This window comes from Scleropages formosus, chromosome 9, assembly GCF_900964775.1.
Source record: "Scleropages formosus chromosome 9, fSclFor1.1, whole genome shotgun sequence".
Classification (NCBI taxonomy): domain Eukaryota; kingdom Metazoa; phylum Chordata; class Actinopteri; order Osteoglossiformes; family Osteoglossidae; genus Scleropages; species Scleropages formosus.
The window spans coordinates 9,234,690-9,262,521 of NC_041814.1; the positions used below are offsets into that span (position 1 = coordinate 9,234,690).

Here is a 27,832-nt window from a genome sequence, read left to right on the forward strand (position 1 = left end):
CATATCAATAATTCAGGACCCTCTGTTCAGCTGGAGTCCCTTCTTTGGGTTTTTCCGGGTATGCAAAATGTCACGTTTGCCTCAGCCACGCCTCTGCCCCACCACCGAGGGCCTTCCTGTAGCGTTGGGTTGGCACAAGCTTCAGGATGAGCCCAGATGGTTGGTAAATTCCACCCGACTCCACAGGCTCTCCAGTGACGCAGCAGTGAGCGATGGACCGTGGGGGGGCTCCTAGGCACTATCTGAAGATGAGCCCATTGGCTCTTTTAACTCTGCATGGGGTGGTTATGCAACAGAGGGGGAAGCTGTGGATTAACCCGATGCAGGGTGGGCATACAAATGTCACTCTTTGCGCCTTGTGGTGTATAACTGACGCGGGAGGCCATCATGTGCCATACTATGTCCGCCTGCTCTGTACAGCCTATGCCTCAGTCAAATAAAGGAACCATGATTTTAATTAGGAGGTTGTATATTTGAATTCCTTAAGCAGAAACACTGTTCTACATCGCAGTTTGTTTTGGATATTTCCTTAATGGCATTACCTGTGGTACAATGGTAAAAATGCTTTGAGGATGCTTTATATAAGAAGTAAAGGTTAAAGCGCTGGCCTAGAAAGAGGGAAAGATGACCATCTGATTTACAGATACGCCTTGTTGGGAACATGCCTGATGCACTGTAGTAGATGATGCCGGACAAAGCAGCGAAACAGTGGCACTTGTGCAAACTGATGGGAAAAAATTCTAATTATCATATACACTGTAATTACTGAAATGGACTGAGAAAGCAGGTGAGAACATGCCTGGAATTCCCAGAAACAAGCACACATAATGAGTTCATTAAAAAATTCAACCATATTCATAGTGAGTAAAGCTATACATACGTGAGGGCTTCAGTAACAAACAAAACTGAAAGGCAGTGTGAACTCATAATGAAAGAAAAAACCTCTGCATACGTTCCCCTAACTTGTATATTAGCGGCTTCAAAACCATTTTAGGTCGTCTCTTAAGATAACGTTGGTTTTAATCGTTCTGGTATGTATAGCTTATGAAAAAACATAATTGCTGTCATAGTCACTGTACAGATGTTCTGAAAGTACAGCTTATAAAGAAATCTTCAACAGTTGCTTGTGCTGCTTACCATTTTTGTTCTAAAATGCTTTGCGGGTTGATGTGTAACCTTGGTATTGTTCTTATATGTAATCTATCTTCCAATCGGTCATCCGTCATCAGTGGCCATGTGGCCAGTGCAGGGTCCTGCTGGTCCAGAGCCTATCCTGTTGACATAGGATGTGATGCAGGGTACATCCTGGGTGGGATGCCAGCCAGTTTCAGTGCAATCACACACTGTCATTCTCATCGATCACACCGTCATATACATCGTGGCAAATTACGTTCACCAGATTACCTGAAATGCATCTCTTTGAACTTTGGGAGGAAAATGAGCTCCTGGAGGAAACTTACAGAAATGTAGAGCAAACATGCAAACTCGGCACAGGAGCTCTAAGGCACCAGTGCGATCTACTGTTCCATCGGGACACCCTGCGACCGATTAATCGCTATTGATTAATAAACTGGCTATTTACAGACATTAATCAGATGAATAAAGTTTCTCATGGGTGCAATTGCAGTAACATTTAAATCTGAGACCCTTTCCTTACAGATTCATGTCCCTATTATATATAGTGCTATTATGTAAAGTTGTTACATTTTTAACCCAGGTCCTCCACATTGGAATATTTTTTCAAAAATATGGATATGAAAGAATGAGTTTTTTTTTTTTTTTTTTTTTAAGGCAGCAATTTTGGTACTTATTTGTACCTGTGCCTCCCTTTGTCTGTCTTTCCTTCCTGGTCTGTGACAATTAACTAAGTGTTTGCTCTTTAGTCGCTATGAATAATTGATCTGCTGATGTTTGAATGATTCATAAGCCATCTGGCACCAAACAGCATGCCAGTGTGAGACAAGCTTTCATCAACACGTCGTTTTTGTGGGGTGTGTGTGGAAAAAAAAGGCTGTAATTAGCTAACCCTATAGGCCATTGACACAATAATGTTTTATTGTTATAAACAGTGAGTGGTATTGTTGCTGTGATCGGTGAATTTCAAATGCACTAGGTGAATTGTTTATGGCAGTCAATCCATTGTACTGATGGCTAATGGCAACAGCAGCCTTAAGTTTTTCTAACTGTTGCATCTGTTTTGTTGTAATGAAATGGTACAACACCATGGTACAAACCTGCCTTTAGAGCCAGAGATTGCAGGTTTGATCCTCACCTCCTGCTGTAGTACCCTTGAGCAAGGTATTTACCCTAAATTGCTCCAGTAGAATTACTCAGCTGTGTGAATGATTGTAAATATGTAATAATTGTGACCTTAACATTGTCAGTTGCTTTGGAGAAAAGCATCAGCTAAATGAAGAAATGTAAAATACTAAATTGGGAAATGAGAAGTTGCTAATGATCGTAACAACAGGAAAGATGTTACTTGATTTAAGTTCTTTATTTTATATATTTTTTTGGTTTCTAAAGTGTAAATATTTTTCAGATTGGCACTCTTTGGAACAGGGTTTAGTTCCAGGTTCCTTTCCTCCAACCCAGGCATTCATTGACAGTTTAATATTTGAGAAAGTATTTTTCTGGACACTAATGAGACAGTTAATGACTAAATGAATACAGGTATTAAATGTTAGATTAACTTAAAAGTAAAATTATCCAGCCTCTCTCTGAATCCACTTATGTGTCAATATCATCCATACAGAAACAATACACCGTACTCACTGACTGTATAGTCATTGTCTTGCATTCATTTAACTGACACTTTTCTCCAAAGCAACTTATAATGATTTACCCACTTATATAAATGGGGAATTTTAACTGGAGCAATTTAGGGTAAGTACCTTGCTCAAGGGTATTACAGCAGGAGGTAGGAGTCAAAGCTGCAGCCTCCAAGTGTAGAGGCAGAACTTTCACCCATTATAATAATTCATTTTACTATGATGACCACTTGTTTACTGGAATTTCCGGCAATGATTCTGGCAGAAATATTATGAGCCGCAAAACGGTTTTTTGAGAGCTTGTCATCCGTACTACTTTTTCGTACGGAGTATCCGATGACGCTGCCAACTCTGTGTGCTGTTAATGCACATGCTGTCTCAATAACTTTGTTTCACTGAGACCTGGCTTTGCTGGATGAAAAAACGTTGAACTGCAAGCTCCAACTTGAGTATGCATTACGTCCCAAGTACTCACTCACTCACTTGCAACGCTTATGCTATTTTAACTTCCACCTGCTGTCCTTGGTATGTTACCCGAATTGAAGAATTTGTATTTATTCACTGGATGATCTCCCCACCTTAAGAAGACATGCAGATGAGGAGAACAAGTATCTGGTTTAGTCACCTTGTGACCTTTGTAGCAAATGGAATCAGGTCACGGCATTGCAGGTCCATTGGAGAAGAAAAACGCTTTCACAGTCCTCATTTCCTTTCTTGTATGGGCTTGTTTCCTATTTTAGTACTATGTTCAAGACTTAATTAAATCGAGACAAGTGTTTTGACACCTTGGATGTGACTAATCTAAATTGAGACACGTGGTTCCAGCTCTTTTTCGGGGAATAAAAATAGATCCGTGCACTAGATGCAGCACGTTCTTTGTATTCGTTGTTAAAGTACTCCCAAAGCAGAGATGACCAACAAAGCTCAGGCTTTTCGCACAAAGGTTTCAGCAGCGTGCTGTCTGTGGTAGACAACGATACTTTAATAATTGAACTTGATGCAATGTTTACTATTATTTTACTCTGTATCCAATTATTTCATACAGTGCTGCTTATGTTTTGATGTTTGAAATCTTTTTGGTTATGCTGCCCGTTGAATCGAATACAACATTCTAGTACCGATCCGCCTTCTGTAGCTCTGATATGAACTGAGATTAAAAATCTGAATAGCGTTCTTGTCTCGAGGCAACTTTCAAAGGTGCGTATGTGTTACTGGAACTGTAAGTAATGGAGAAAGATGATGAGTGCTACTGACAAAGTGGACCTGTTTTCTCTTAAGAGCCATCTTATCCCCTGGTCTTAGCCTTGATGAACCAGTTGGCATCCTTCCTCACTTCAGTTTTGTCTCACTCTCTGACATCTTTAGAATCAACTTTCCAGTTATCTGACACCTTGTTAATGATCCAGTTAATGTGTGCACATGCACTCAGGTGTAAGTGTGCGCTCGTGTCAGGGCAGCGAAGTCTGGGAAATCAAAACAGAGAAGAAGGTTTTCACTTATGACCTTTGCGATGTTTGTCTCCATCAAGACTGTAGTCTTGGGGTTCTGTTAAGAATCACTGCATGATACAGCAGAGCAAGACCTAGGTAGATAAGAAATAGAGCTGAGGGACAAGAGAGTCTGTGTTCTGCACTCGTGCTGGGAGAATATCCACTGCTAATGGCTAAGGAGAAGTGTGACCTCATGTCCCGAGGACAGTGTGGAACGGCTGGCATCATTCTGTACCCGTTGACCTTATGTCCCTTTTTTGCGCATACTTAAAATCTGCAGTTTGCTTTCTTCTGCATATTGGAATTTAACTTTCACTAACAACATAATATGCCCAAAGCAAAGCACAAACTGGAACACTAAGTGCACTGAACGGGGACAGCTGGTAGTGTAGTGGTTAGTGCTCCTGCCCTTGGATCCCAAGGTGGTGGGTTTGATCCTACCCTTGAGCAGGGTACTTACCCTAAATTGCTCCAGTGAAATTACCCAGCTGTATAAATGGGTAAATAATTGTAAGCTTGTGATAACTGAAACCTTAACATTGTAAGTTGCTTTGGAGAAAAGCATCAGCGGAATGAAAATGTCTCGCCCCTAATATACTGACCTCATATGAGATCACCTGGAATAACTGCTGTTGTAGCCATAAGGAAAATGTAGTGTCATTTTTGCTTCTGCAGATTTCAAATTCAAATTTTATTTGTCACATACACAACCATACACAGTACGATGTGCGGTGAAATGCTTTATACAACTGTCCGACATAAGTTTAAAAAAAATAACAAGTAGTAAAATGTAAAAATGTATATAAAATCTATATATGCATATATGGCAAAAAAGCAAAATATATAAATATCTATAAACAGATGTGCAATGAATTATAAAAATTTGTGCAGCATAAAATGCAGTGCAATATGGTGTGCAACAATGCAGATGAATTCTCTGGGCTTTTTACAGTATGATACAGGTCTGTTCATACCATGCATGCTTACAAGCAGGACTTCCATGTGTGTACCGCAAATGCTAGTGATGTATCTGTGCTGCAAATCGCTGAGCACATCCTAATGCTGCAAATATCACCCTTGGTAAGAAAACACACTTATGTATCTGTTTGTTAGTTAACACGCAACTAAAGGTTACTGCTTTGTGTATAATTTACTATCCATTGCTAACTTTTGCTAGGTTTTTGCACTGTCATATTTTCACCGTGTGAATCATTACATGTGGACCCAAACAGTGCGATCACAAATTTTAATTGCTACTTTTTGCTTTACTAGTTCAGAGCTGTGTGTGCGGGGGCGCAGTGGATTTGTCTGGGTCCTGCTCTCCAGTGGTTCTGGGGTTTGAGTCCCGCTTGGGGTGCCTTGTGACGGACTGGCATCCCGTCCTGGGTGTGTCTTCCTCCACCTCCAGCCTTATGCCCTGTGTTGCTGGGTTAGGCTCTGGCTCCCCATCACCCTATATGGGACAAGCGGTTTCAGATGGTGTGTGTGTGTCATTCAGAGCGGTAGGACTATGCTGTTCCCATTAGAACATGGTACAGCCACAGATATTCAGCTCTCCCTTGTGCTTTCAAAGCACTAGAGTTACCTTAGCAGGAGTATTTCAGTAAAGTTGATCACAGGGAGAAATCAACAGTCTAAATAGTCACCGTCCTTAGTTAAAGCTTTATTAAAGGCCTGTCCAGGCAGAAGTGAGTGTACAGGGGAGAGCTTGACAAGGGACATTGAAGCAGTGACTCGTCTTCCCAAACAAATGCGGGGCCCTTGAATACTCGCCGTGCTTGCCGCCGTGCGTCCGCAGATGAGCCTTCCACCTAATTGGAGGTACATCGGATAAAGGACAACATTTGCATTTTATAATGAGCCCCTCCACGTGTGTTCCAGTGCTCGCTGCTGCACTAATGCTTCGGGCTGAACCGCTCTCGTAGGGTCCCTGCCGCTTTGCCTCTCTATGAAACAGAACATTAAAGCTTTCATTAAAAGAGGAGGCCTTCATTTTCAGTTTGTAACGCTAAGCTCTCATTAAAGCCATTTCTAATATGGTTTCTATGGAAGAATTTAACAACAGATGCATGGGATTCAAACATTAAACAGTGTTACAGCTTTGTGCAGTCATGGTTTATCAAGGCTGCTGTTTCAGAGGGAGATTCCTACTCATACGTAGGAAAGAAAAGTTGTCAATCTGTAGAAAATTAATACATTCAAATCTCTTTTAATTAAGCCCAATGTGTCAGTGGTTATAAGTATGGTGGAATATGTGAAACGCTGGATGGGATATGAAGGATCACTGATAAACCTGGTGAGACCAAAGAGACAAAAGTATTTACTGAGGTAGCGAACGTAACGAGTTCCTTCAGAAATGTTCTCCTGGTTGGTTCTGGATGGTTCCCTTTTATCGTTATCGTTCTTTGCTTTTTTGCTGTAACCGACCTGTGTATTTGAGACGTCTTAATTGATTCCTAAGACCATCGAGAAAGTAACCAAAACCATAAGACGTCTGTCAGTATATGTGTAACATTTCTTCTGCCAAAGGCCTCAGGACACTGCTATGGGGATTTGCAGCATGGCTAGAGAATCTTAGACCTCAGTGGAACTTCACTGAAAAGAAACTTTAACCGTCTTTACTGGTGTAGGTCCACATTGCTTTCCTTGACAGATAATTGTTACACAGAGAAATAAAAGACTGCCTGCATAAGATCTACCTATTGAGATTTTAAAAGATGCCAGCTGCCATCAGCTTGATCAGTTCATGTTCATATTCCAAACACAGGATCTGTAATGTAAATAACAAAGTAAGACTTTTCATACATATGTTTGAATTTTTTAATACATATCTGATTCAAAGTCATCAACAGGGAGCCCATTTAGTATATGAACATGATTTTTACGACAGAAACAAGGCACAACATCAACAGCCCTGCATCAACACAGAAAAAAGATAATCTGTAATTCCCAACATATTCACACACACACAAAAAAGAAAATAATAAACTGGTTTATGTTTTCTTTTCCTTTGTTATGGTATTATTTGCCTAGGAATTGGGCTTTTCGTTGTCTAATTTCTGATTATTTTTGATGCACCAAGTATATAAGAAACAATTTAAAAAGACTGCATCATATAGTAAAATAGTCGAACATTTACATGAGTTCATGGGAGAAGTGATAAGATTTTCTTGTTCCATTTATGAAATAAATGACTTTGTAAACGTTAATCTGACAGAGATCATGGTCTGATGTGATAATATAACCTCACATGCTGCATAGACACTACACTAAGAGAGAATGCTGAGATATGCACATATTTGGCCGAACACTGGTTGCAGCAGGCTGTTTGACGTGTGGAACAGCAGTGGCTCAGCACCTGGCGGAGAATGAATTCAGGAGAAATACTCTGCCACAAGAAAGCAAAACAATTTGACAGCAACAGATTTGTTGGAGTCTCAGCTCAGCTGTTCCACATAACCAAAATGATCCTTCAGAGAGCTTCCAGCAGCAGACTCTGTGTGAATTATTAGATGTTTCATCCCTACTGCTGGTGAGCTTGTTAATTTCAGCTCCGTGGGCAGTCTTCTTACTTGTGTGATACCATCTCAGGATGGAGCGTTATTGAGGCCGAAAGCCATGTGTCACAGCTTGTCCTCCTTGTAGTCCTCTAGATTGTCCTCTTCCTCTCAATTGCTTTGCTCAAGCTCTCCTTCAACCGGCATTTCAGCTCGCCATTTCTCACGGTTCGAAAGCACCAAATGCATGGCATAGTAGCTGGCATCTACAATATTTGCACAGTCGTTGGCATTCTTAAAGAGGGTAATGACATCTACTACATCACTCAAGACTTGGCTTTAATGCTGGGAGATCAATCGTGGAGCTCAGAGAGCAAAAGTTTTAACATTCTTACGAGCAGTTTCACTGACGTTTGCATAAACCAGACATTTTTTGGATACAGGCACATAAAGAGCACTCTGCATTTCACGATAGATTCTGTTATCTTCAACAAGTGTTTATTTTGTAGTTTTATATATTTTACCTTTCACTTTTAATTCACTTTCACTGCTTGTGTCTGAATGTATTGTTTATATTTTTCTGTTATAACGCTGTTGAGGTGACTACCTCTTTTGATAACCTCAAGAAAATACAGTTGTGTATAATAGTCATGAATTAAATATTTGAAGCATTTGGAGACAGCATGCAGTAAAGAGATTAGCGCAAATCCCACTTCCTGCTGTAGTACTTCTGAATTAATACAGTAAAATAAAGATTCGTAGTTGTTCATTTGAGAAAATAACAAAGTAGCTTAGTATACAAACATAGCTGTCACACACAGGGGCCGGACACCGGAAGTAGGACCCAGGTGTGGGATCTTTCATCTTGAAGTTTGATGGGGTAAAGCAATACCTGTGGTCGGGGACAGGTGTGGATACAGAATCGAGGCGCGAACGTTGCTCCGAGAGATGATCCGAGGTCGTGGTCGATGAGGCGAGATGAAGGTCGAAGCCGTGGGAAGCTGGGCTCGGGAATGAGGAGGTGGATGTGGGAGCAAGGAAGGGAGACACAAGGCAAGGGTTGAGCAAGGTGAACGTTGAGAACCCAGGTGGGGCGTTTGTCTCTAAGAGATTCCGCGACCTGGGAGCGGGTGCGGTCTTGAGCATGACAATAACATTGCAAGAATCTTTGGAGTAAACGTCAGCTCAAATTATATATAATAATAATTTACTAATAATTATTTACAAATTAAAATTGTTCACACTTTACTGCGCATTATTCACTGGGCATCTGCTGCTATCACCATACTGGATGGGTAGTTAATCCCCCCCTTTTTTTTATTGACCCAGGAAGAGGAAACATGGATGGCTAATTAGCCCTCATCCCGTCATTTTACTCAGCTAAGGAGGGGAAAAATGGATGGGTAGTCTCACCCTTTCCCATGTTTTACTGAGCTATGCAGAGGAAACATGGATATGTAAATTTACTGAGTCACGAACATGAAATATGGATGGATAGTTACCCCATTTACCTGAGTTAGGGATCTTTTTGTCTGTAATATGATGTGAAGTTTGGGTGTTTATTGTATGTATGTAATTGTCATTTATAAAGAAGAGAATGTCTTGAGCAATATAAACATTTTACAAAAATCCTGGGGGTCATGCTGTTTTTACAGTTATTTCAAATATAGTACTATTCTGTTTTATGCAGTATTATTTAATAAATGGATTTTTTAAAATACAAATAATATGCTAGCCATCCTCTCTCTCACACACACACACACACACACACACACACACACACACACACGGATGAACATACCTGAGGTGTGATTTAAAATGTTATAGTTAAATCTGATATCTGCGAGGGTTGAATTGGTGGATTGCGTAATCAGACGTATCCATTGCTTATCTGAGGATGTGAAGTTTTTATTAAACTGTACAGGGTGACAGCTCTACTTTGCCCAAGTTTTCATACATACTGCTGTAGATTTTAAATGAATTGCTGCCATATGTGGTGAATATTTAACATGTGAGAAAAGGACTGTACTTGTTCTAACTGGTCCTTTTGGGTACCCTACAGAATTCTGGCCACGGCAAGCTATGAATTGAATATCTCTTTGGACCTGCGGACCCTGAGGGCAGTGCGAGTGTTGAGACCCCTCAAACTTGTATCGGGGATCCCCAGTAAGTGTCAATATCGCCATCGCAGCCACCATGCACTCATGAGAAGCCAGCTCATACTCACACACGACTCATGAATACCAGAATAAATTTAAATTTCGATAAGCGAATCATAATTTTGATACTTTGTGAGTGTATTTATGCTCCCTGGGACTTGAAGATGCCACCTTCAGGAAAAGTCCATTTCATTGAGAAAACCAATTTGTTGTAATGAACAATCATTTCTCGACAAACATTAATATGTATTAGTTAGATAAAGACAGTACAGGAATAACCTGGGCTTTTTCAAATCACAATTCTGACATTAATACCACTTCAGTGTTGTGTTCTGACAGTGGCCCAAATAACTTCTGTCATGGCAGTAATTCAGGCCATATTACGACAGCATGTCAGGTACAGCTGAACGAACCATCTTTCTAATGTGTAACTGCTTTTATTGTGGCTCTCCAGGCCTGCAGATCGTCCTTAAGTCCATCATGAAAGCCATGGTGCCCCTGCTGCAGATTGGGCTGCTGCTCTTCTTTGCCATCCTCATGTTCGCCATCATTGGCCTCGAGTTCTACAGCGGCAAGCTGCACCTCACCTGTGCGCCCCTGCCCAACATCAGCGGTAAGAGAACGAGAGACAGGAGCAGAGTTAAAGGAGCACATTTCAGCAAGATGTAAGGCACATCGTTTTATGACCTTGCTTTTGAAGGTAATTCCAGTGCGGACTGTGCCCGTCAAAAGAGAACTTGTCCTGAATAGCTGTATATTGCTTTTATCCAGCACACATCATTTTAAAAAACATTGTAATTAAGTAAACATTAGGAGTTTTTATTTTTTTTTCCAGAAATGAAAGCCATTTGTCATTTTTATAGCTGACCACTTTTGTGGCATTTAATTGGTTGGTTTGAGCGGGAAAAAAAAAAAACAATTTCACTTTTTCGGCATTTCATGTTTCCCTCTCATCTTTTCCAGTTTAACCGTAGGTCTACCTGACATCTAAATGAATCTTTTTATTGGCACCTTCTCACAGACAATAACAGTTAAAGCAAACATTCTGGTGCAACGGTGGCCCTCTCATGCAGTCACCATATTTCTGAAATAGACTTCAGCACAAAGGGCCTGTTATTCAGCACACTTGGAGGTACAGGAGTGGTGTGTGGCTGCACCTGTAGGCTTAATCCCAGCAAACAATGCCACATATGAAAGGAAAATCTATGACAGTGTGTTGAACAATACAGGTGGATAGTTGAACGATACAGGTGTTATAGTTACTCAGATCAATGCATCATTCGGTACGGTGATGGAAAGAGAGAGGAGAATGCTACGTGAATAACAAATGCCTTTCAAAGGATTTGCGTATCAATGGATGTAACACAAACACGGACTTTTTCTAGATGAAAGTAACTGAGTCATCACAGATAGAATAATTAAATAAGGTTCCTATTCAAATGTCATTTCAAAGAGACTGTATTCTGGTGATGAATGAATGGATTCAGTTCATGCTTCTCCATCACTTGGGTGGCGTCGCAGTCCTATGTACAGTATACTGTTTGAGGAGATCGTGTTTCGTTCGGCTTGGAGAAAGTGTTCACTTATGGTGAAAATCATGCACGTATTTATAAGTTGATATTAAAAAGCATCACAGTGAAGTTATTGCTGGGAAACCTGGATTGCTGATCTTGTGCAGTTCTGTTTTTTAGTATAAGATCATAATAGTACCAGGAGAGCAATTAGATCCATTCAGTGCAACAGATACATTCATTTCGTTTGATAAATGGGCTGCACTAGATGCAAGATAATAACCGTTTTTAATTGTGGTACTATTATTTTTGCTTTTGGTACTGCTAGAATTTGGTGATGAGGATTTTGCTTCATTTCTAATAATTGTACAGTATTGCTGCTTTATCGTCACCGAGAACCAGACATGAAAATGTATGCTGTCCCTGTTGTGTTTGCACAGAAAATAATACTCTGGATCCGTCAGAGTACAAATTTCCCTGTGGGAACAGGAAATGTCCTGAGCAGTACAACTGCAGCAGTGTCTGGATTGGGCCCAATGACGGGATTACGCAGTTTGACAACATCCTCTTTGCCGTCTTGACGGTCTTCCAGTGCATCACCATGGAGGGTTGGACCCCCGTGCTCTACAATGTGAGTTTGCCTGTAAAAACTATGAACGACACAATCCTTTCCTTATATAACATGAGGTAATGATACTAGGGGGATTTTTTTTTTTTCAGTGGGTAAGAACAGCAGTAGTCAGTATACCTGGGTAATCTTCATCACAATAACTTTTTTGCTGAGTTTTCTTCAGATCTTCACTGTTATTTTTATGTGTGATTTTATGAAGAAGTAAAATATATGCACTAGGCCGCAAGGATACACGGTTTTCCAAAGTGAAATTGTACATTTAATGCACTGGAAGGTATTGTCTAGCTCAAATCAAAATTAAATCAATGCTCTTTGTAACTACACTGCTCTTGAGAACTTTTGACAGAATTCATGTGATCAAAAAGGTAAAATATGACTTCTCAGCCTTTTACCTACTTATGGTTTACATTAAATAAAAAAAATTAATGAGACTAAACAAAAAAACTAATGTATATTAGACATATGTTTATGAGTCACTATAAATGGGATGGGGTGGCACAGTAATAGAGTGGGTAGAACTGGTGGCTCACAGTGCCTTAGCTATGTTGGATATGGAACATGTCTGTTTGGACATGGGTTTGAATCTGGCTCAGTGGGTGTGAAGCTTCTATCTTCCTGTATTTGCTTTGGATCCCTCTGACTGCTCTAATTTATTCCCATAGTCCAAAGATACACATTTCAAGTGATTCTACACCTTCAAAAGTGACTGTACGTGGGTAAAGGAGTGTATGTGTCACTGCCCTGTGATGGATTGTTGTCCCATTCAGTTTGTTCTCTGCCTAAGGCACTTATGCTTCTAAGATAGGTGCCAAACCACTGTGATCCTATAACAGACAAGCGGTTGTTAATGAATGAATGAATGAATGAATGAATGAATGAATGAAATATACACATGTAATGCCTGTTTTCTGATGTGATGCCAAACGATTGTTTTAAACGCAGCCTTTGTATGTGTGTCAGGTCTACATGGATGTGTGAGTCAGTCAGTAGTTTAGACTTCAGTCAAATGAAAAATTTTCCAGTTGCAGCAACTTCAGATATTCATCCAGCAACTTGACAAAATCAGTCTGTAATGTTTTCTCCTCTTTCACTTAATGATGACAAATGGAAAGAGTTTTATATTGCATTTCTTTGCAGCTGTTTCTTCAAGCAAAGACAAATCCAGGAAAGTTTTATAGAAAATACAGCCCGGCACGTGATCCGTTTCAGTTTTGGCTCAAATTGAGTTTTATGCTCTCTTGATTCTTGCATGTTCTTCCATGTGTTCCATTTTGGGTGATGCATTAAAAGCGCTATTGCCTTTTATTTCTAGGAACCATGCTGTTCCCTAGTACAGTTTCTTTTAGCACATAGTCCTGCTAGAAGCACAAGGCCTACAGCAAATAGTTGTTTTGAGCAGGGTGTGAAGTCACCAGACAGCTTAACCCTTCGTGAACCACAGGGAAAATTGTGATTTACAAAAAAGCTTCATGTGAAACACTTAAAATGTGAGCAGTGAAGCACATCAGTTTTACCTCAAATGAGGGCTGTATGTGGAAATTACTTCCTCTGAACTGAATTATGAGGTGAGAATCTGGAACTCACAGCACAAATTTTTCTGTACATATTCCATTCCAATAAAAATACCATCTGCTGATTTTCCATGGTGTGAGCTGTGACACCCCAAAGACACATATGTTGTCATCGCTAACATGTTAGAAACAGTGACATTTCAAACAGCTGTTCTTCCTGCGATGCCAAGTGTCCCGAATCTGGCTTATTATATTACTAGCTGCATTAATCATTTAAAAATGAAGAGAAACTTCCTTCATTTTTTATTAAAACAAACCGGTCATTTATCTGCTTGAAAATGGTTTCGGTCACTGAAGCCATGGAGAGAACACTCTTTCGTGAAATAGCTGAAAGAACCGTGCATAGTGCACCTGACGACTTCTAATTAGATTTAGTGAATAAAGCATTAAATGTCCATTACTGGGAGTTGAAAGCTCTCATTTTTTTTTCTCAAATTAAGAGAATAAAATGATGCAAAGAGGAAGAAAGTGATCTCATCTCCGATGAGGTCTCACACGCAGCCCACCCATGCCTGCTAGCGTCTTCTGCTCTCGTGTCTAGTTTCTAATTTTTCCAAGATAATAGATCATGGAGGATTATTTCCTAGACATGTATCTAACCCTTTGCAACACAATGTCCTGTTGTGAATATTTCATTTATAACCATGTCATATTAAAATGACATAATTGTACTAATTAGTAGTATCAAATGATACCAGGACATTTGATCTGTAACTTTTTTCTTCTCACCTACTGTCGTGGATCTCGTGGATCTCGCTGGGTGTTTTCTTTGGGGAAGGAAAGGCTCTCCGTCATTTTCTGCAGAAAAGTCAGAACCTGGGCATGGATTTTTAATTATGGCTGGGTTCACACATGTCCCAGCACTCTGTTCCTCTGCCGAAGGTGTTAAATTGGACCAGGATCTGTTACTGGATTCTCGGGAAGTATTTCCCTACTGTGACAGTGCGTGAAGCTCAGTTCAAACACACACTTTCACCCCCATCCATCTCTATGGCTGAAAGCTATACCACTTCTTATTTCTAACTCCTGTCTTCCCTCATGAAGAATTTTGCTTCATATGGCAGCAATGGTGATGAAAAAAATCCAATTTAGATTAGTGTGCATCTATGTCAGTGTTATGGAGACTGATTAGTTGGTCATATGCGATAAGGGGGAGACATATAAATTAAAATTAAGCAACTACAATAAAGCAACGGCAGGGCTGAGGGGCTTGTGGCCTGGAGAACTAAGCTGTTACCTCACATTCTAGAATCTGCTTGCAATGCAGTTATAGCTCCGTTGCTGCACATTCTGTGGGTGTCCAGTTTGAGACTCTCTGAACTGAACTATTTGGGTGAATGTGTGTGTGTGTGTCTGTGTGTGTGTGTGTGTGTGTGTGTGTGTGTGTGTGTGTGTGTGGCTTATATGCCTTGGACTGGACGCCTCACAATATCCCGGAAACCCTCATTCAAAAGTAGTTATTAATAATAAATGTATAAAAACATCGCTGCCTCTTGCACATCCCTGCAGTTGTTATAGATGTTTGTAATTTATCAACAATACATTTATTTTAATACCGCAGTACTGTGTTTTATTGCACTAGTGAAGGAAGGCTTCTCACAATGACAGAACTTTGTTCTAGAGTATTGACACGAATGCGAATTTGTTGTAAAGAAACGTGTGATTCTCCCTTTCTGGTTTAAAAGTTGTAGTTCTCTTTATTTGTGGCAAAATAATGTTGAACTCACCTGACTGATGAGCACTGATGGACCATACTGTAAAATGTTTGCCATCCATTTCTGCTTTTTTTACCTTTTCACTATGCAAGCCAAAGCAAATAAGAGCTTTTTTGACCTTCAACCTGTAGATTATGGCACAATGTGTTCTGCCGGGTGAGGATGATATTGTTTTTCCCCTTGACCTCTAGCTGACATACATCTGCCAATTAAAATTCAAAAGCTAGGTACTTTGAAAGATCCTTGAGTTAAATTATAAACCTTTTAAGTTTTTTCTACTGATAATTTAATACCCTGCTTTATTCCTCGAGACGAACATTTACCCAATTTTAGCCTAATGAATAACAGTCCACACCCTATGTGCATGTCCTTTATTACAGATACAGGATGCTTATGAAGGTAAATGTATTTAATTTTGCTTTACATATAGTTTCGGCAGCCTGATATACAGGCCAAATAGGATCAGGAAGGGCAGGGTTACTAGAATGGCTGTCAAGTTTTCATTTAGTCTGAGATTTGCAATATCTGCTTCCAAGGGATGGCGCAAACAGCCTCTAAATCAATTTGAAAATACTTCTCTTTCATTTCCAGAGTCACTTTATAACAGACCCTGTTTTCAGATGGGCAGAGAAAAAGGTTACAATTTGATCATAAGGTGGTGAGGGCATCTACACTAAGGTTCACCAGGAGGTGGAGGGGGAAAGGGCTGGGAGATATGAAGTGTTAGATGCTACTTCAGGTCTGAGAGCTTCTGTGATAAGGATTCAAGTCATCGTTTGCATCCATCACAGTACAGGAATTATTATGCCTATAATTATAGCAGCATTTGTGAATGGTGCTTAGAACAAAATCTTTTGAATGACCAAAAATGTAATGGACTCTTTTGGAACAGACATTCTTATTTTAACTCTGTTCTAAACAACAGACAGCAAAGCATTTCCTAAAATATTTTTTCAACATTTCATGAATGTCATATGGTGCTTCCAAATACAACCAGGGCTGTTGCAGCACAGTGCAGGCTATAAAATACGGTACCTTTTACCAGTTCGCACTGCTGTCATTAAACAGTGAAGCAATGAACCATCAGCTTTTCTATTTCCCTTTCTAAAGTATAATATCCTTCTGTCTTGAGTTAAGATATAAGAGCACTTGCTAAAGAACTACATGATCTCACTAGTGAAATTACAAAATAGTTTTTTTAGTGTGGCCATTGCTGTTTGTTCTAAAAATTAATGCGTGGAGACACTCTGCCTCCCACTCCTGTGTAATTCGAAACCGTTTATTGGATTCTAATCTAAGATGAACCTGTCGAATATTTGCCATGTTTCAAGTCATTTCACTCTGTTTTTTCTCACACAGAGGTTTTATGCTCTGCTCTGTTGATATACAAGAAGGAGAACGTGCAGATTTCAGATGCTGCTCTTCCGTTGTCGTTTTTCAATGTGTGTTTTCATTAACGTTGCCAAATACCTGAAAAGTGTGCTATGGTTTTTACAGATTTTTTATTTTTTTTGGTTTGTTTTATGTTTTTTGCTTTCCTTCGATGTCGTCACAGTGTTGGGTCGGTACGACAGCTCAAAATGTGTTTGCTAGCAGTGCAATGGCCACTATTCATAGAGCCCCAGCTGAGCCTGGGGGTGTTGCCGTTATAGCTGGTCCTTTATGTCACTGTGTTACTGAATATCGTGACACCTAATAACTCTGAAAAGAGCTAAATCATGCCACAGAAGCTGTGGTTTAGTGGTTTGACAAAGTACAGATGGAAGTCAGTTGAGCTGATATTGGGTTTCTTTGCAGTGGATCTCAGTGAATCAGCAGTGACATTATGATGATGAGCTTGTTTGTGTCAAACATTTCCTTCCTCTCTCCCTCCATGGCCCCAAACCCAATTAGACATCAGTTCCACTTCCACACATTGAGAAAAGCAGGTTCTTTAGGGCAGGGACACTGTATGGCGCATTGAGATAACACAAGCGTGCACAGTGAACGATTCCTTGCTTTCTTAAACCTTGCTTGAAGTGTCCTTTTCCTCTATATGAAGCGTGTAATGACTGCTTGCTGTAGGTTTTATTTTTCACCGTCAACATACCTCTCTTTTCCTACCGAATGTAGCTTAACGTGTAAGTGTAACCCTAATATGCAGGCTTGATGTAAACATCAAGCATAGATTCATAATCCAAGCTGCGAAGAAGAACCCTTTTTTTTTGTCACTGTCACTTTAAACATGAACCTATGGGACAAGAACATGGGTTTTTAGAAATGTTAATGTTAAAACCAGTTCCCACTGGTGTAAAAGGTGCTATTTGGTATTTAATAGAATTCCAGCACTGTAGAATGTGCAGAATTATGCACAGAAATTCAGTATGGCCACCAGTCATGGTTATGTTACAGAAGATCTTTGCAGCTAATATCATCCCTGTAAATGATGGTATTTCATAAATGTATGAGAACTTAGATAATATATTTTAATGAATATGCATAAATTGATTTAAAAATGATTAAAAGTGGTGTTCTTTCATGTTGCTTGAAAAATAAATATAGAGGGTCTGACAGGCTGTCAAGCAAAACATGCTTTTACCTTAGCTGTAACTTGTAAGAAGTTCTTATTTTGTGATCTGCCTTTTTTAGTTTTTATTTAATATATGTTTTCAGAACACATAGATTAGGAAACAGTAGTCCAGTGCTCAGCTCTACATTACCTACATTATATTTTCATGTATTAGAATTCACTGATTCATCCCTCCATTCAGTTTCCATAACTACTTGTCCTCTGGAGGGTCACGTTGAACTGGAGCCTATCCTGGAAGCATTGGACACAAGGCTGGGGGGTACATTCTGGACAGGATACCAGTCCATTGCAATGTAGCCATTCACATACTACAGGCAAATTTTAGTGTGACCAATCCACCTGAATTACATGTCTTTGGAGTGTGAGAGGAAACCAGAGCACCTTGAGGAATCCCACACAGGGAGGCAGGGCTACTCACTGCACCAACATGCCTCCCTTTCAGGGATTCATGCTGTGTCAAAATACTTATTTGGACTGCTATCCTAGGCTCCATCGCAGATAACTTCTGAAATTTTGATCCATCTCTTTGCAGACCAATGATGCCTTAGGCCCTTCATGGAACTGGCTGTACTTTATCCCCCTGATAATAATAGGATCCTTTTTTGTGCTGAACCTGGTGTTGGGAGTTCTCTCAGGGTGAGTGATTTACATCTGCCCCATCCAGCCTGCATAGGAACCTGGTGTTAGACACAGGATGACGCAGCATGTGCACAGACCAAGTGTGAAGGCTTGAAGTGACTTTCAGGTGTCGCACTTGCAGGGAGTTTGCCAAGGAGAGGGAGCGAGTGGAGAACCGCAGGGCTTTTATGAAGCTCCGCAGGCAACAGCAGATCGAGAGGGAGCTCAACGGCTACCGTGCTTGGATTGACCGTGCAGGTACAACTGCCACAGTAAAAGTTGCTTCATTTGTACCTTGTCTATCCTTCCCAGCTCACGTAGACCACCTTGATCCTGACTGGACATAAAATAGAGATACACAAACAAATATGTGGAACTGAGTCGTTTAGAAATGTTGTATCACCAAAATATTGATATTTTCGATTATCCCATTTGTGTGATTATTGATGGGCGCAGCTGGTAGGGTAGTGGTTGGAACTGCTGCCTTTGGATTCAAAGGCTGTAGGTCGAAATCTCACTTCCAGCTGTAGTACCCTTGAGCAAGGTACTTAACCCTAAATTGCTCCAGTTAAATTACCCAGTTTTATAAATGGGTAAGTGATTGTTCATAGCTTAACATTGTAAGTCACTTTGGGCAAAAGCATCTGCTAAATGAATACAAGTAAATTCACAGGAGGTGAATTTCACACGGGTGTGTTATTTTACGTAGTGCTATGTTTCCAGATAGAATTTTAAAACCAATCGTAAAACCTTCACTCAGTGTGTGCAGCGAGCTGTGATAATTGATCTCGATTGTACGTTCGCAGAGGAGGTGATGCTGGCAGAAGAGAATAAGAATTCTGGAACTTCAGCTTTAGACGGTAAGACCTTTAATACCTTGCGCTCTGTAAAACTGGTCCTTTTCCACTCATTAATTCTCAGTCTTTACTCTCTGTGTAGAAAAAAATATTGGTATGGCATTATTTCTCATTTATGTCACTTCCCATGTGAGCATCCTGCCGTTGTATCTACTAAATTGCTGCAATCTAACGGAAGTGTTGTTTTTAATACCAAACTATTCTATTTAAGTCTTCATTTGGGGAACTCTCCTATGGTTATAACTTTAATTTTTTGCAAGCTAGTAAGGCAACAGTATAACTGTACTGTCTCCATTTTATTAAAATGAATATCATGTACAGTATAGTCTGGTATTATAAGTGTGTATGAGTCTGTGAATTACTTAATGAGCTGAACGTAAATGTCCAGGCATTATGAAACCTGTATTATCTGTAAAAATGGTATGTTTTTCAGAGAGCTTAAATTAACAATACATAGTATGGCTTTTCAATTTGCCAGGAATTAAATGTCTCTCTGCATGAAATTTATTATATACTGTATGTCTCCTGGGGGTGCGGTGGTGCAGCGGGTTTGTCCTGGTCCTGCTCTCTGGTGGGTCTGGGGTTCGAGTCCTACTTGGGGTGCCTTTTGATGGACTAATGTCCTGTCCTGGGTGTGTCCCCTTTACTTCCAACCTTCCGCCCTGCGTTTCCTGGTTAGGCTCTGGTTCACTGTTACCACGCTTGGGATGAGCAGCTTCAGCTAGTGTGTGTGTGTGTGTGTGTGTGTGTGTGCGTGTGTGTGTGTCCCAAGCTGATTACAGTGCCTGCTCTGCCACATTCAGCAGTGAAACCCTAATACTTAACAATGTCAGTGGTTGCATAACTGTCCATACTAAAGTTGGGCTTTTCTGCCTCCATACCTCACCACTAATACAATTTTAACAAAGCATATACACACAGTAGTTTTTTATGATGTGTTTTTAGCAGAGTGTTTTTCAGAGATATACTGCTGACCTGGCGTTGGTAAAATCAGATTTCTCCACTGTTTCTCCAGCATTAAGTTGAGAATTCTGATACTAAAACATGTGCATGCTCACACATACACACATTACATGCCATGAAGCTATGGCTCTGTAACCTAAGCCAGGTTTTTATTTCCAAGAATCAGCTAATTTTTAAATTACATTTTGAATGATGGCCACCAAGAGCCTGTCATGGGGGGAAAACAGGGAGAAACCATGGTGAGGAACATCTCCTATTTTAAAATCCTCACCTTATCTTTTTCATTCCATATAAACAACCTCTTCCTTTGGCATCGCAGCAAAATTTAGCTTGCGGCTGTTTGACTAATGGCTGGTGAAGTTAAAAATGGAGAAATCTTTGGTGACCTTCAAAATGAAATGTGTCCATAGAGGAAAAAAGTCACCCCTAAGAAGGCTCAGCCTGTGTGGTGGAAATGAATGCATGAGAAGTAATTTCTCTGATTAAGGAGTGTACCACTGTTGCCTTGGTAACTGCTGCAGGCTGGTCAGTTCTGCCGCCTGTCTTCTACAAAAGGCTGTTTTTATTGTTGTTTCTTTGCATTATTTTAATGGAAAAAAGCGTCAGATTAATAAACCAATTAATGTTTTAAAAAATTGTCTGGATGAATGTCTTGTGCTGATGTCGATAGTGAATGTGTCTGTTGCAAATGAATCTTCCACGTTGGGTCATAATTGTATGAAAATCACAATCTGTAACGTAAACCAGAGGAAGGATGTAAGCTTGGTAATTATATATGATACCGGCTGCAGTTTGTATATCATATTAACAATTAGGAATATGATGTTGTGTCCAAACAGCACTTTCTAGTTGAATTTGTACTCAGGATGTAAAGATATTTCATCTGCGCTTTGCTCATCTAAAGGTACCTACTCATTTAGTGGTATGTCTGTTAACATTCTGAGCATTTTATCATCGCTCGTATAATTTCACACCAACTAATGAATGACATGACTCAGCAGGTATTTGGGTGACTCGACCATGGCATAGATAGGAAATTGGGGATTTTATGTGTTTAGGGGCACAGGGTAGTTTAATGTTTTATTGCAATGTGATGTTATTAATTATGATTTGTTTATTTTTTCCAGTAGACTGAATTATGTTGTATGTTTTATTATACACGTTTGAGTTTCGGTATGAAATGGATGCATAAAGGGTAATTATCTACCATGGTTTTCAACAGTACCTTTATAATATTTATGAACAGGTCTGCCATGTGTCCTTTTGTTGGACTTTTGTTGGCCCTTTACAATTTCTGTGACTTCAGTTTTGAAAAGGGCCACCATCAAAAGGGGCCGCATGGATGCTGTCCGACACAGACCGGGAGAGGACCAATACGCCGACATTTCTTCCGTGGGTACGTCACAAGCATAACCCTTGGGCTCCCGCAACGTAACGTCAACTTCTTGCACATATCAGCCAGAAGAAATACTTCACTGTATTGTTGCACAGATGTTATGCTTTGCACCTCAACGTGAATTCAGCTGAAAGGTTGAGATTGACTAGTGTTACTTCGTGATAAGTCGTGGTTGGTAGTTGACTGATGCAGTTGTACAGATTTTACCTGTAACCTGACCGTGTAAATGAAAGCATTGCAGGGTAGATTTATAAAGGAGCAGAACTGAAACGGTTTGTTGGAGGGTCTCCGCATTGTCTCTTCAGTCATCGATCCCTGCCTATCGCTCCACCACATGCACTCCCTGACTTCCATCCCATTTGCAATCCTGTTTGCAGGCATTCCGATGACGAGGGCCAGCATTAGGAGCACCCGCCGGGGGCCCACTGCCTACCTGCGGCGCAAGGAGCGCATGCTTCGCATCTCCATCCGACGCATGGTGAAGACGCACACCTTCTACTGGACCGTGCTGGGCCTCGTAGCCCTCAACACACTCTGTGTGGCCATCGTGCACCACAACCAGCCCCAGTGGCTCTCAACGCTCCTCTGTAGGTCAAATGCTGCTTCGGATGTGGAACTCAAACCCACATAACACCCATTGAATTTAGATCAGACATGGTGGACACTTCAGTCAAAGCTAATCAACCAAAAGAAAGGAAGTATAGGCCAGCAGATAATAGAGCTCATTATCCTTAATGTGTTTCAGTCATGCTCAAGACTGAACCGCATGTGAGCATTAACGATCGGGTAGTAAGTAGTATAGTGGAGTAGGGGCTTCCACCGACTTTTAGACAACATATCCTGAATTACTCTAGTAAAACATAAAATATATGAATAATTCAATATGAACTGATTATATTTCAAATTGTTATGGACTAAAAAGCAATGGCTAATGTAAAAATAATAATAATAATAATCTTTTTTTTTTCAGACTATGCAGAATTCATTTTCTTGGGTCTGTTCCTCTTGGAAATGCTGTTGAAAATGTACGGCCTGGGACCCAGACTTTACTTCCACTCCTCCTTCAACTGCTTTGACTGTGGGGTGAGTTCAGTTTCTCCTCCCCTTAATGTTTGAAACACACGGGGAGAGAAAAACACAGAAAAAGTGACTCAGAAGGTAGTCAAATGTCACATCAGTAGTTTTATAGCCATCTGCCAGTGGATACGATTGAATGACGAGGAAATCAGAATTTTTATCAGCTCGTTTATTCAATTTAAGAGGGGAGCAGCTGTAGTAGTAATAATTTTGCAGTCATTTATTTAAACACTTAATGCGCATCTTTCGATAAACATTTACGTTCACTGAAATCTGAAATGAGATTTCAGAAGAGATGAACGAGTGATGTCAAGGGTTTTACTTTTTATATTTCATTTAATAGCTAACTGTAAGTTTCAGCTTTAGGAAGGAGGTTACACCCTTAACCTGAATTACTAATAAAATGAAAAGTTCAGTTATAGACAGTGTTGCGCTGTTATCTCTCCTGTGATTTTTGTCAGCTAGTTGTGTCATATACTGCCGAGTAATGATTCTAAGTGCAGATGCACTTCCTGAGTATAATTTTCAGTAAATGGGGGGTGCGGTGGCGCAGTGGGTTGGACCGGGTCCTGTTCTCCGGTGGGTCTGGGGTTCAAGTCCCGCTTGGGATGCTTTGCAATGGACTGGTGTCCCATCCTGGGTGTGTCTTCTCCCCCTCTAGCCTTACGCACTGAGTTGCCGGGTTAGGCTCTGGCTCCCCATGACCCCGTATGGGACAAGTGGTTCAGAAAGTGTGTGTGTGTGTGTGTGTGTACACTACCCATTGATACAAAACAATGTTCATGCTGCAGTGCAACTATTTCTGTCAAGAGAACTATATTTCTACTGAAAATGTAACTCCTTTTTCCCATTGCCTGTTTGACACAGTCATGATTCCTTTGGTGTTCCATTGTTAGAAACAGCCTGTCTTTTACTGTTACTGGTAATAGCCTTGTGAAATGATTTCTGTTTTGGTTCTAATCTATGCCTTTATTATCTTTCATAATTAGTTAATATGTTCAAATTCATTAGGCCTGGAAACTTAATATCATTGCAGAGTGCAACATGTCAGGTTTTCATTTAGATAATCTGCTGACATTTAAATGATGAATGATGTATCCAGCCTTTATATGTATTTCTAATTTATGCATATTATACCAAATTCATCCATTTTTTTTATGGAATACATTTTCACTTTGTCAGACGATGGAAGTGGAACAGCGACTTCTGCAGCAGTCCCGTCAACACGACTATTTGTTAGTCATATCAAAAAAGCAAATAATTGATTGTATCAATGCACCCCTGACACAGTTGCAAACAGGAGGGATTTCTCTGCAGGTGATTGTAGGCAGCATCTTTGAGGTGATGTGGGGAGTCTTCCGACCCGGAATGTCCTTTGGGATCAGTGTGCTGCGGGCACTCCGTCTGCTCCGAATTTTCAAGATCACCAAGTGAGTGCCGTTCTGAGGCCCTCCTGGGGCGGGGGTGGTCGTCCTTAGCTGTGGGTAAAGCATCACAACAGGCAGTGCAAAAAGAATCATGGGCAATTCCCATCTGTAGGAACAGTGAGCTACAAAATTTCTGCTGCTCTATGTGTCTGCGCATGTCTGGCGTGAGTGTTTCTGACTTGATGGTAGTGTAAGAGTAAGTTCCTACAGGTGTATTTATATTTTGGACTTATAAAACATAGGATTACATGGGGTGACTGGAGAGTGGAATGGAAGCTTATTATGTGGTAGAGAAACTGTACTATGAAAACGGAAATAAAAGGTCTTTCTAAAGAATGCAGTTATTGAACATAATGGCTGTACTCAAACTGAAAAGTAGTGTTTTAATTGCTATTCCTGCTGGTGCTGCTGGCCGTTAAAAGTTAATAATTGGAACATAACTGCGTAACTTGTCAGGAGTTGTAATTACCATTAATTAACTCCGTGGTTTCGGTTCATATTTGTGTAGAAAAGGCAGTTGAAATGGTTAGGGGTGCTGGCATTTGTAAAGAGGACAGAAACGGTATTTGATTGTGTCGATTGTGTTTTTGTGTCTATGTAAAGCTATGAAATAAAACTTGTAAAAAACATTTATTATATGGCCTTGAAGAGAACAGGTGTTGCATTGCATGAGCTTTACCCTGGTAGCCTATAAGGACGTCCTCTCAGGCTCAGTTCTTTCTTTAGTGCAGGTAGAAAGATGTGATATGTGTCAGTATTGTCTGTAGGATCCTGTAAGAAATTATTGATGAAGGAGGGTTGGTTTCACAGGTACTGGGCTTCCCTGCGGAACTTAGTGGTGTCCCTCATGAACTCCATGAAGTCCATCATCAGCTTGCTGTTCCTGCTCTTCCTATTTATCGTGGTCTTCGCTCTGCTGGGCATGCAGCTCTTCGGTGGCAGGTGGGCAGCGTGACCGCTTGACTCCATTCCCCGTGTTTTTGTTAGACCGCCTGACCTGACATTTCAGTGGTATTTGTGCTGCCAGCTGTGCACTATCAAGACAAATGCCTTTAATATGGTATCAATAGAAACGAATGCTTCTTCATACATTTTTGCATAAGACAGGATTGGATTTTACTTTTTACTGCCTTCTTTGTGAGCCTGGAGTTATATTATAAATTATATTACATTATAAAAAGTTTGTTTGGTTAGGAGGGGGGGCGCAGTGGGTTGGACCGGGTCCTGCTCTCCTGTGGGTCTGGGGTTCGAGTCCCATTTGGGGTGCTTTGCGATGGACTGGCGTCCCGTCCTGGGTGTGTCCCCTCCCCTTCCAGCCTTTCGCCCTGTTTTGCCGGGTTAGGTTCCGGCTCCCCCCAACCCCGTATGGGACAAACGGTTCAGACAATGTGTGTGTGTTTGTTTATGGCAAAATTCTGCAAAACTCTTACTGGTGTTTTTTTGTCATAGTATTGCATGTCCACTTTTAACTTTGATTTCCTTCGGGTACACAGCTTCATCTGTGACTTGTCACATGGGTGAAGATCAGATTGTTTTGAGGTTTACTGTGCCCTAAAATCATAATCACAGACTTTGTATTATGGAAGGGGGAAAAGGGTCTTATGAAAAGAACTTGATGCTGTTGATGTGTTTTTCAGACCGACCCATCATGTTGAATAAAATCTGTCCTCTTCAAATGTCATCTACTCTCCTCTCTGACCTCCAGGTTCATCTTCGATGAATACACACCTACTCATTTTGATACCTTTCCAGCTGCCATCATGACCGTTTTTCAGGTCTGACCAGAAACATGTTATGATTCTCATTCCTCTCAGCATTTAACAGTTAAAGAAAATGTTCTCTCTCTGGTTTATTTTGTGCATGTGCATTTATACAGTGTTCCATCATTGAATGGCATGAACCTGTATAGTGATGTTACTGCAAAAAAAAAAGGTTCAAGAGGTTCATGTGACATTTCAAATTACTGGTGAAAATTAATTCTTGTGCCTCGTCTGTGTAACACTGTTCAGTTGTCACTGGCAGGACTGGCAGGACACACAACTGACACATAATTGGACAACAGAATGCATCATGAATATAAAGTAGTACCCTTAAGTCCTTGTGCAAAGGTCTTAACCTCTTCAGTTCATAGTAATTTAATAAATAAAGTTTGGGGTTGGGGTTGGGGTAGGGGTAGGGGTAGGGGTTGGGGTAGGGGTAGGGGTAGGGGTTGGGGTAGGGGTTGGGGTTGGGGTTGGGGTTGGGGTTGGGGTTGCGCAGCAGGCTTGGCTGGGTCCTGCTCTCTGGTGGGTCTGGTGTTCGAGTCCTGCTTGGGGTTCCTTGCGATGGATTGGTGTCCCATCCTGGGTATGTCCCCTTGGCCTTGCACCCTGTGTTGCTGGATTAGACTCCGCTTCGCTGCAACCTTGCTCAGGACAAGTAGCTTCAGGCAGCGTGTGTATCTGAGTTTGGGGTTATTCTGCCAGTACTCTGTATCTCTACACCTTTCAATGGTTGACTGGTGCTTCTATGGGGTGGGGTTCTTCTCTTATAGATACTGACTGGTGAGGACTGGAATGAGGTGATGTACAATGGAATCCGCTCCCAGGGCGGAGTGAGCAAAGGCATGTGGTCCTCCATATACTTTATTGTGCTCACACTGTTTGGGAACTGTATTCTTCTTCACTTCTGAAAACATCGCACTACCTAATTTGTTTCGCAAACACTTTCTTTATAAATGGCTGAAGAAGGGAATATGGCCAGCTGGTGGCATAGTGTTTAGGCATTTGCCCCTACAGCTACAAGGTTAGGGTTCAACTCTCACTGCTATACCCTGCTGTACAAATGGATAAATAATTGTAAGTAACTTAGTATTGTCACCTTGGACAAAGGCCTTGGCTAAATAATGAATCACAGGTATATATGCTGGTCTACTCTTTGGGTGGTTTTCTTCCTTGATAGAACATGGTCAGATACTCTACTCAATGTGTTCTTGGCCATCGCCGTGGACAACTTAGCCAATGCCCAGGAACTCACCAAGGTAGGAGCTTGTCGGCACAGCTCTCCTCTTTGTGATTCACCCCTTTATTGTTGCTTGGCTGTCTGCTGCAGCAGTGCCTCCTAGAGGCCTTTCTGGCACCTGTACCCTTCAACGTTTCCACAATAAGACATGCCTGTTTTACAGCGCGCTCCCTCTCTTCTGGTGAAAAGATGAGGTCATGTGCTGGGGGTGTAAAAACTATGTTTTATGCTTGCTAGGAAATTAGATCAAAATGCAGTATATTATAGGAGTACTTAATTGAGGAAAATAAAGCAAATGCCTCTTTGCTAGGATGAAGAGGAAGAAGAAGAGGCTTTCAACCAGAAACATGCCTTGCAGAAGGCCAAGGAGGTTGGCCACATGTCCTCTCTCATATCTTCAGAGTAAGTGGTCTGTGTGCCACTCCCTGCTTGCTTCTGTGTAACTCCCACCAATCCCTCACCCACCCCCAGTGCTGGGGGCTCCTACTCTCACTAACACTACTAACAACCACAAGTGCCACTGAGGACCGACACAGAGGCCCACTGGCACCGTATCAGAGCACTTGACGCAAGGGCTAAA

At 40.9% G+C, this 27,832-nt stretch overlaps 1 protein-coding gene across 4 annotated transcripts in view; it reads left to right on the plus strand.

The window, feature by feature from the left end:
• Positions 1-27,832, plus strand: part of cacna1ea (calcium channel, voltage-dependent, R type, alpha 1E subunit a) — a 110,414-nt gene that overhangs the window by 36,583 nt on the left and 45,999 nt on the right. For all 4 annotated transcript variants that reach the window (XM_018726787.2, XM_018726785.2, XM_018726788.2 and 1 more), the window contains 15 exons: positions 9,821-9,924; positions 10,372-10,530; positions 11,869-12,059; positions 18,447-18,550; positions 18,675-18,790; positions 19,339-19,392; positions 21,659-21,748; positions 22,126-22,335; positions 22,719-22,831; positions 24,143-24,255; positions 25,063-25,194; positions 25,958-26,027; positions 26,786-26,903; positions 27,204-27,271; positions 27,563-27,654. In XM_018726787.2, the coding sequence (XP_018582303.2) occupies positions 9,821-9,924; positions 10,372-10,530; positions 11,869-12,059; positions 18,447-18,550; positions 18,675-18,790; positions 19,339-19,392; positions 21,659-21,748; positions 22,126-22,335; positions 22,719-22,831; positions 24,143-24,255; positions 25,063-25,194; positions 25,958-26,027; positions 26,786-26,903; positions 27,204-27,271; positions 27,563-27,654 (1,734 nt within the window). The remainder of the gene's footprint in view (positions 1-9,820; positions 9,925-10,371; positions 10,531-11,868; positions 12,060-18,446; positions 18,551-18,674; positions 18,791-19,338; positions 19,393-21,658; positions 21,749-22,125; positions 22,336-22,718; positions 22,832-24,142; positions 24,256-25,062; positions 25,195-25,957; positions 26,028-26,785; positions 26,904-27,203; positions 27,272-27,562; positions 27,655-27,832) is intronic.